Here is a 10,759-nt window from a genome sequence, read left to right as displayed (position 1 = left end):
GCTTATATTTAAATTTAGATTCTAAATTCAAATTCCATTAACAGCTTGCAGGTATTACTTCACCTGTAGTGCCATGACTTCGTGTTTTGGATTTCAAGTCATTTAAGACTTTGTTTACATCATAATAAGGTATAGTTTTCAATGCATAAGTATAAGGCTGTTATAATCGTAGTTTACTTTCTCCAGCGGGCGATTTAGTTCGGAATGCCCCGTTGTGGCCCGCGCCGCTTCTTGTGAATCTCTCCTCAAAGATAAATTTATAACCTGTGCTATTTTACATTAATCATGTACTTAAACAAATCGGCCAATAACTTAAGTTAGATGTTAAGATATTAGTCGCATTATAGTTCTATAAAGTTCTTTATATTTACAATTTTTTACATAAGTAAATTTATCTATATTTTTGGTTTTGTTACTCAGAGTAAAACTTGAACCTTGGTCAGTTATCCAGTTAAACGAATGTCTTTCCTAAAATAACAAAACATATATGCGACAAAATGCTCGCTTCGATACCTTTAGACTGTACAAAATCAGCCTCACAGAGTAACATTGCAAAGTACGCAAAGCCTTCTGCGGCTTGCCTGTTGATTCTTTGACATTTCGACGCAACACTGGCCGTAAACAATTGCGGGCGGCCAGTGTTCGACCGGCCCCCGCAAGTGGCGCGCGTCCCGCGTATAATCTGACAGCTGTCAAATTAAAAAGTATGTGAAACGCCATAGCCTTTCTTCGTTCGTTCTTTTTTCAAAAGTGAGCACGTATTCTAATCATTTATTGCCTGTGTCAGTGTTTTTTTTATTGTGAAATTGGTTGCCAGTGCCACAGCGTTATATTAAATGAGGTTTTGTTAAAAAAAGGTTTTTAGATTGCGATCTTATTAGATTCTTACGTAGGATAATTTTGCCGCCACTGCCATTAACTGTGTCTAATCTAAACCCAAAATCTTAATATATATTACTTTTAAAATATGCCGGTTTTATCATTTAAACAAAACGTTAATTAAAACTGTCTTATAGATTTAAAAACCCGCATCCAAACATCCAAAAACGTATTGTATTAGTCATTGTTTGCGATAATGTGTTAATTTGACTTAGGTTCAACGCAAATACCAATCGTAATCGCAACGAGGCGTAGGATTTCTTCATCCGTACTAGTGGTTTTATATATAAGACCATTTTTGCCTTACACAAGTCTACTATGGTAAATATCATGCCCCGATGACGTCACTATGAAATTTTTAACCAAAATTCTGCATATGTTCATTACTTATAAAAGGCCTACAAAATTTATAAGTCAAATGTTCTTTCTTAGTTCTTATGGACAGGCAAATCATGCCTGGTTTTTAGCGGCGCAATTAGCACTAATAGTGCTGAAAACCCCAAAAGAAAACCCGGCATATCATAGAGACAAATAGCAATCAATGTCAAAAGAAAAATTGTCGATAAAACAGGACGAAATATCTGCCACACGAGCCTTTTAGTACTATAAGTTTGAATTAAAGCAGCTATATGTTGTCAGAGGTTTTTATGACCGAAATTGGTCATTTATAAGTTGGGCCGCCCTCGCGTATTTGGACTTAGCAAATAACCATTTTAGTAATCTAATCCTTTAGCCGTATATAGATTCGTCACAGTTTTGTGAATTAAAACAATACAGTATCCTATAACACGGTAGATTGATTTGGCGTTTTAGGAAACGCGTTGTTGGAGTTATACTTGCTTAACGCGTGCGCCCATATAACGCGTTAGTTACTAATGATTCACGTTTAACTTTTCTAGTTAAAGGGGATTTAAATATTCGATTTAATTGTAAGAAAACACTATATTACGAAAACATTATAAATGTCACAGTATATATAACGTGTGCAATCCCTGCGTTATATGGGAGAAATCCCGTGTTATACGAGGGACTGAAATCGCGTAATATGAATATATATTTGCTGTACTTCGGCTTCTCACACATCTTTTTTTATATTGAATTAAAATTATAATCGGTTCAGCAGTATTTTCGTTATAGAAATACAAATCTTTTAATCTGTATAGATTCCGTATACAAAAATGCTTTAATAATTAGGAGTCCAATTTCTTGCAAAATTTAAAAAAAAATAAGCACATAAAAACAAGGTCATAGATAATGTCAAGGTTAGGGTAGCGTCGTTGATGCATAAATATATTCTATATCTATAAATTAAATGTAAATCTTTCGATTAGTAAGGGTCGGTTATAGCATTTTAAAAGGGTGATTTTCAGTTTGACATACATGTATATCATTTAGGCTTAGGTTTTTAAATATATTTACTAGCTAATTCCATGTTGTCGTCGGAGGTTTTAAATAACTTACGCATATGTACAACAGAAGTAAATGGTAACCCGGATGATTAACCACTACTACATATTGCTTTGAACAACTCTGTTTAACATTTACAGAAATTTCCAGAAAGATGCCTCTTAACCTATTGTTGAACATTATTTCTTTTAAGTTCGTATCTGTTTGTTCCCATAGTTTGTCCAGTGTAAAACCTGTCGTATCCATTAGACATTCAGCGAGGACATGTAACACCGTCGTCAGCTGTATTGCTGGCAACATTTTGTCTAACCCTGAACCTGTAATGATACGATAAGAATCCACCGTGACACCGTGACGTCAACATCTGGGTAATGAATCCCGTTGGTTTATTTAATTATCGAAAAGGTCAAAAGGCTTAGTTTCGGCATTAGTTTGTATGTGTGAAACAAATTTTTCGATCGTCGTCTCAGAAGTTCTGAAGCTTTTATGGTGATTCATTGAATGGTATTTGATTTAATAATGCAGTGCTGTGGAACAACTCTGCTCCTCAGCATATAGCTGAGCCAGTCCCAATTACAACCACAGCACACACGCATTACACAATTAAACCTTTTTCTTTAAAAAAATTGTTATCTCTCATTCTCATTTTATATGTTTCTGTGTTAGTAATAAATGTTATGTCTATTAGTTAAATCCAATTTGTGCGTGCAAACGATAATGCAACAAGTAGTTTTCATGAATGGTCCATTGATGTAGTAAAAGTACTTCGTCCCACGTCAAGCCTACATGCGGTGACCAAAGCCAAAATCACCTCCCACTTGAATTTGAAGGAAGCAATAAAAATTGAAATCGACTTATGTAACTTGATTCAGAAACGTAACGATTTTTCTGAAGGTCAAATTTAAAATACTAATTTAAACAAGTCTTGTATATTCCAATTTTTGTTGTTGTAATTTTCAATAACATTTGTTTTAATGTAACATGGTGCAGGAGGGTCACCTAATGTTGAGTGATACCACCATTAGAAAGGACTCGCAAGTGTTGCCGGCCGTTTAGAATTGGTACGCTCTTTTCTTTACCCCAAGTCGAATTGGTTCAGAGACACTACAGTAAGTAGCTACTGCATTATGGTGGTGCGCAAAAACTGCCTTAAGAAACACCCTGTTGTGTCTTGATACATGTTAATTTGTATAGTAATTTGCTAAGTATGTTGCTTATGTGACCAGTTATTTGGTCCTTCCTATTTTCCTTTTATTTATTTGGAAACCGTAGAACGGGTTTTCAATAGCCGTTCACTGAGACACTGCTATACTAGCACAGATTAAAAATATAATAACTTATTTATTTACTATTGTATAAACTTGCCAACGCTTGGTACACTGATTCTAAAAAAAACACAAGATTAGTCTTTTGTTAAAATAGCTTTTACACATTAAGAAAAACACTTTTTGAACGGATTAAAGCTACTTTTCACTAGCATTTTTCAGTGTGCGTGGTCACGGTGACGAAATTTTGTGTGTGATGAAAGACTGAAAAGCACGCGAAACGTCGGTAAAATTTAAATTTAGAATTATGTAAATAATTCTAACTTTTAATAATAATACATAGCTTTAATCCGTTCAAAAAGTGTTTTTCTTAACACAAGATTTAATGAGACAAGGACTTATAGGCAAACTTATACACGAAGAAATAGAAAAAAATCAAAGTAATAAGAATGTCCCTAACAATCCGAATAACCTAGCTCGATTATCAGAATGGTCAATCTGGATATCGGTGACTGTGAGCCAAAACGCATTCTCCGGAAAGGAGGGTCAAATTTAAATTGAGTTAAATACGATAATTAAATCATTATATAAGTTTAACAAATTAAAGCAGTTGAGTGATTTAGACCCTTGCAATTTATTCATACATTATAGCAGACACACACAGCAGAAGAAAAAAACGATGTTCAGTTTGTTCAAATATTATCACTTTCTACGGTTGGAAACTGGCCTGATTATACACACGTATAGTTCAATAGAATTGGGTAACAAGAAAAATTACGAAACTGCTCCCAATCAACAGAGAGTAGTAACCAAAACTCGGTTTGTGTAATGTTTTAATTTTTTTACGTAATAGAAGGCAAATGGGCAGACGGCTTGATGTTAAGTGATAACGCCGCCCATGGACACACACCGCCAGAAAGCTCGCAAATTTATTGCCGTACTTTCAAGACTTGGTGTGCTCTTTTCTTGAAGGACTCTAAGTCGAATTGGTTTGGAAATACTTCAGTGGGCAGCTGATTTCACATAGGGTGGTGGTGCGCGGTAAATACTGCCTTAAAAAACCCCCATTTGTGGAACGACGGATGTCGAGGAGATATAGATGGTATTTTGTGTTCTGCCTTGACGTACGATAACGAAACTCAGCTACATATTTTAGACCGAACAACTCCTCTAAACATACTCCATGGTAAATGCGGTAGAAGATGCAGAGAGACGCCACATCTCTATGCTACGCCAAGGGATCAAGCCGCATGGAAACGGACTGGTCGTTGGCGATTCGATTAAATTTTCAAGCGGAACGAGCTGGTACTAGGGAGCTCCCGGTCAGAAGTGAGAACAGTACTCCATGTGAGGCTGAATTTGTGCTTTATTGAGTTGCTAGCGGTGGCCCGGAGTGAAGTACCGTCTCGCCTGCTGTACACACCAAGCTAATAATAATACATAGCTTTAATCCGTTCAAAAAGTGTTTTTCTTAATATGTAAAAGCTATTTTAACAAATACACACCAAGCTTTTTGGAGGCTAATCTAGCCTTCCCTTCCGAATCATCGAAAAACTGAACGTCATTCGATATAAACTTGCCAGTATCTTATATATTAGAATGTTAAAAAATATGCTTTAATTCGATATTCAATTCTATTATGTTGTAGGTGGTATCTATAATTTTTATGAAAGGCGACACATTGCGACCGGTTTTCAAACATTTATGGTTTTATTTGTAGTGATGTCATCTTTGGAAACAATATGTGCAAATTTTAAGAATAATAAGATTTATTTAAAATTTTATTTAATACTAGTACATAAGCAAGAGAGAGGGTTCAGAGGAGTTGTTAGGATTAATACTTGCAGCTGAGTTTCATCATCGGACGTCGAGGCAGAATACGAAATCCACTCATATCACATCAACGTCCGTCTTTCTACAATTGAGCGTTTTTTAAGGCAGTTTTTGCCGAGTGACTAGTACTATGTGGCACCAGCTGCCCACGGTTGTATATCCGTAATAATTCGACTTAGGGCCCTTAAAGAAAAGAGCGAACCAATTTTTAAAAGACCGGCAACAAACGAGCCTTCTGGCAATATGAGTGTCCATGGGCGGCGAGGCGGTATCATTTAACATCAGATAAGACTCCTGCCCGTTTGCCCCCTGTTCCATAAAAAAATATAAACTATATAATGTAATAGCATATAGTTTTTATATTTTATTTTAATATAAAATCATCTTTAATATAAACCTGATTATTACATTAGCATTTGAAGGTAAAATATTTAAAAAAAACTTTATTAAAGTCATACAAAAAGTAGTATTTTAACCGTGTTTCACAACGTGGGGCCCACGCCCCACAGGGGGGCAATTCTATTGTTCTTTTGTTTAAAAAACATATTTGGAATTTGAATTTCACTTCTTCATTATATACTTTGAATATTTACTTACTGTTTTTCTATAACAATTTCCTAGTAATTTCTACCTAAAACTTATCATTTAAGTTTCTTTAGCGAACAATTCAATTATATTGATATTATGTCTGGTGAATAGGGGGGGAGGGGTCCATAAGGATTTTTAAAAGGCTAAGGTTGGAAATCACTAGTAAAGACATTGCCATGACCCATGGAAGCAACTCTTCCCACGATTCCCGCCAGCATGGTGTTAGGGCTCCCCCGCACGCTCCTCACCAGGCATACAGTTCGCTTGTGATAAAAACAATCCACCAAACCGAACATTTTAGACGTAGTGACAACAACTTTAAAAAAAAGGCATGAAATTTTTTATTCATCGGACTAATTGAAAAAGAACAAAACAAACAAACGCAAACTATATGTGCTTGATTAACGGAAATATCATAAAATAAACTTAAGGACAAAGAACTTTTTTTGATAGAACTTATTTGTTACCAAACGCATTTATTTCATTTAAAACACACAGTACAATTAACAATCGTTTGTAGCCGAGTGTGGAATGCAGTTACATACAAGGAATACAACGCACAGATGAACGCTGTGGTCTATCATTATATCGGCACGCTCCAATAGTTATGCCTTCAACGTATGGAGTAAGTTATATGATATCCGCCGTATAGGGAATACAATTGTTTTATAAAAAATTCAGAATCTTACTAAAACGACGGCATTTACGTAGATAAGTCTTCATTGTCAGCTGTTAACAATATATACTGTATACCCAATGTGACCTAAACCATTAATAATGGACTAATAGAAACAAATATTTATAGATCGAAATGATAAGACAACGTCTAATAATTTGATAAATACCGGCTACAAGCATGTGCTTCACATTACTCATTGTCCCGTTACGCTCATTGTACGCTTGCGCCGCATCTATCTCTCTTCCACTCAATTGGCCTATGCGTCTGGGGACTCACTCGTTCTTCGTATACAAACAGTGATAATTCAATTATATTCATAAACGTTTGCTAACATTTCATCAATGTCTTGTTATAACGTTAAACTATCGTCCGTACTCTGACTTTACAGACAACAATTTCTTTAAATTTAAATCTAAACAACATTTAAGAACAGCTACCGTTTCATCAGCTAAAGCTTCTAACTACGATATAAGAATCCATGTGTTTTTTGAGAATACCTAAAATAGTTGGTATTTGAAATCTTGTATATATATAGCTTTTTCGGTATTATATAGGTGATATTAATAATAATCACTCGTTCCCTTCATCTTATGACTTAGACTACTCTAAGCCTTATAGCAAGCACTGATTTGCTAATAAACACCAGTTATTTCTGAAGAGAAACGGAAAACAATTGCTGAGCACTTAACTGCTCAATGTTATACTTGAAAAATTATCTAGAACATTTACAAGTATTAAACCGATTTGAAAATGTATACTTACCAAATACAATTTATACCTTTTGTATACATAAATGTTATAAAATTCGTCGTCATACAAATAAAAAGGAATATTGACTAAGAAGTTAAGAGATTCATTCGACACATGCTAAGTTAATTTTGTTACAAAGGATTGTAACAAAATTAATTAAAAATTACAACACTAATTTCAACACAAAATTTGTCTTTGACTTTAAAATATAACATTTTCATATTGTATGTTGTATTTAAACTTTAACATATATATAATATGTATGATATTGCTACGACGGTTACTCAAAAAATACAAGACGTAGATTTTCGACATATACAAAAACAAGGGAAATCTAATTATATAAAAATATTCTAAACCTACATAAGTCGGTATATCCTAAAGTGCGTAGCGTGATATACATATGGTAGCGTACCGAGGGGTCTTTTAATCAATACAAACGCTATTATTAAGGCAAGGAAATGTTTGTTCAAATTTTCCTCCTTTAGTGTGTTAAACTACTGACATCGTATATAATATCAGTTTTCTTAATTTATGATATTTATAAAAATTGCCGAAATATCCACATGCAACCCTCATTTAGTGAGTTTAAAAGCATATTTTCTAGTGTTTTTTAGCTAAGCTGCTTACGGTAAAATAATATACAATTACCGTATATCAATAAGATATAGGACAACAATTAGACGCAACGTTTTGATCGACAATTTTAAAGTGTAACTTTTACCGACATGTAAAAATGTTGACTAGAAAACTCTATTTTAGTGTACTCAGCGTTTGCTTTATATTATGTTTGTTGTTAAAGCTAGAAAAAATAATAAGTTTATTAATTCTGGTAGAAATATAGGAAATACAATATCTTATTATAATATACGATCGCAAATTTCAGGGGGTAAAATACGACTTCCCATATTGCAGTGAAGTGTAAGTGAAGTGAAATTATGTCGTAAGTGTCACAATGTATCGGCCAAACTTTTACGAAAGCACCTGCTTCCGGTGCAACGAGATTGTGTATCAAGTGGACAGAGTTGGACCGCTTAAGGACTTCACATTCTTCCACAGTGGGTGCTTTAAGTGCGCTGTTTGTGGCACAAAATTGACTTTGAAGGTTAGTAAATACATAGTTTAATTTATTTTTACCTTAGTAATATATAAATAATAGAACACTTGAATACATTTAATACATAAGTTACTTGTTACCTTTAATATGCCATATTTCCTCGCTGTATTACGACAAATATTTTTTCATTAATTTCCCCATAATAAAGTAGTTACGTTCACTTTAGTGACTTAACGTAATGATTAAATATATTTTTTTAGTTCTATGATCTGGAACACTCTATAATATAACTAAATGATGGATCACGGCTTTCCTTCTCTGTTCCATTATCCTAAAAAATACCTGTAATCTTAAAAAGCTCCTGTTTGGATCTATAAGAAAAATATCTTTATTTGCAGGCTTTAGTAAAAGCTCTTAATAAAAGTAAGATAAGGTCGATTACGTTTGCTATGTTACCTTCAGTGTCTTTCTAATATTACAACATATAAGTTAGGTCTTCCGGAAGAAACTGCTGTAACTGTAAGATCGCCCATTCACATCCTTTGTCTTAATTTATTTTTCTTCTGCTTTGTGTTATTGTGATCTAAATAAAGTGTCATTATTATTTTATCAAAATAATAAATGTTTTCTCTTTCCGTGATAATATTATATCATCACGAATTCACGATTTGTGGCATTTAGATGACCTTGTACGGATATTGTCTTGCAATTTTCGTTTCCTACAATTGGCCTACTATATAACAAAACCTGTTTTTGTCGCACAAACAACTTTATGTTGATTTTTGATAAAAGGATATTCTTTTCGTATTTTTGAAGGTGAACAGTTTCTCCAGTGTAAAAAAAATCCTGCTTCATCTGAGTTTCATCATCGGACGTCGAGGCAGAACTCGAAATACCAACCGTATCGACTCGACGTCCGTCGTTACAAAACTGAACGTTTTTAAGGCAGTTTTTGGCACGCAACACCACTATGTGGAACCTCCAAAAATATTTCCGAATCAATTTTATTTAGGTTCAAAAAGAGAGAATACCAATTCTTAAAAGGCCGGCAACGCACTCGCGGGGCTTCTAGAATTGAAAGTGTCCATGGGTATCACTTAGCATCATGTGAGCTAACTACCTGTATGAACACAGTACTATAAAAATAATTTAGCTTACAATATTTTGTGTGTATCACATAAAATTTAAGATCTGGTTTGAGACATACTACTACTATATGTATACTATATGTTGCGTGATCTTTAAAACTGACACATTACTACTCTGTCACTTATATAAAGACAGATCGACAGTATTGTATGGAACTTTGATATTTTAATTTCTCTGAAGTCCCGACCAACAACTGAAGATTAGTTACTACCGGTGCTGAAATGTATTAAATACAATTATTGTACAATAATTCAGTGTCATTGAATTTCAAAGTAAATAAATATGAGTAATTCAGATCAGATGTTCTTGTGACTCACCAGTTATTAACCTGAATTATTACTCATGTGTTATGTAATTCATATTTATTTACTGTTACAAAATTATAAGCTTTGGTACTATTGTGAAAATTTTAACGACTTCCATGTTTTTTAAACAATTTTACCTATGTTACATACCATTGGCATTTTTCATATATCATATAAAAAATAATAAACGGCTCAGATATAAGTCATTCCGCCAATTTGGTTCCCTGGTGAGTAGACTTGGGCCATGGGGTTCAAGAGCACAGGCGCTTATTAAAGACTTATGTCGGGATTTGGAGGAGGCCTTGGCCAAAAAAAGGCACACTGATACCTAAAAAGAATAAGATATAAATATTAATCTGTTAAATGTAGAAGTGCAGTGTTGGCCTAGTGGCTTCTCATCCCGGTCGTAGGTTCGATCCCCGGGTGTACACCAATGGATTTTCTTTCTATGTGCGCACATATAACATAAGCTCGAACGGTAAAGGAAAAACATCGTGAGGAAACCGGGCTTGCCTTAGACCCAAAAAGTTGACGGCATGGGTCAGGCACAGAAGGCTGATCACCTTCTTGCCTATTCGATTAAAAAAATGATTATGTAACAGATACAGAAATCTGAGGCTCAGACCTAAAAGAAGGTTGTAGAGCCATTGATTTATTTTTATTTTAAATGTAGAAGTATCTGAATTAAAAGGCAATTGTTATTATGAATCAATAAAATTCAAAACTTTGCATCCTAATTCAATACATACAACTTAATTTTCGAAGGAATGGAAGCGTAATGAATGAAAACGGTAATATAACACGGTCACTGGCACAGCGTTAAAGGTTTCGAATTAAATTTTATTGT

The 10,759-nt window shown here is 34.2% G+C and overlaps 1 protein-coding gene across 4 annotated transcripts in view; it reads left to right on the top strand.

Moving 5' to 3' along the window:
• The first annotated feature begins 646 nt into the window (after positions 1-646).
• Positions 647-10,759, top strand: part of LOC123715924 (hillarin) — a 41,530-nt gene continuing 31,417 nt past the window's right edge. Inside the window, exons 1-2 of one of the 4 annotated variants that reach the window (XM_045671297.1) lie at positions 647-704; positions 8,288-8,506. In XM_045671297.1, the coding sequence (XP_045527253.1) occupies positions 8,357-8,506 (150 nt within the window). In that variant the 5' untranslated portion in view covers positions 647-704; positions 8,288-8,356. Of the gene's footprint in view, positions 858-8,203; positions 8,507-10,759 lie in introns of all 4 variants that reach the window. The other 3 variants (XM_045671296.1, XM_045671298.1, XM_045671295.1) reach the window with 3 other exon arrangements.

Source organism: Pieris brassicae, chromosome 11 (genome assembly GCF_905147105.1).
Source record: "Pieris brassicae chromosome 11, ilPieBrab1.1, whole genome shotgun sequence".
Classification (NCBI taxonomy): domain Eukaryota; kingdom Metazoa; phylum Arthropoda; class Insecta; order Lepidoptera; family Pieridae; genus Pieris; species Pieris brassicae.
This window is presented reverse-complemented; position numbering and strand designations above follow the sequence as displayed.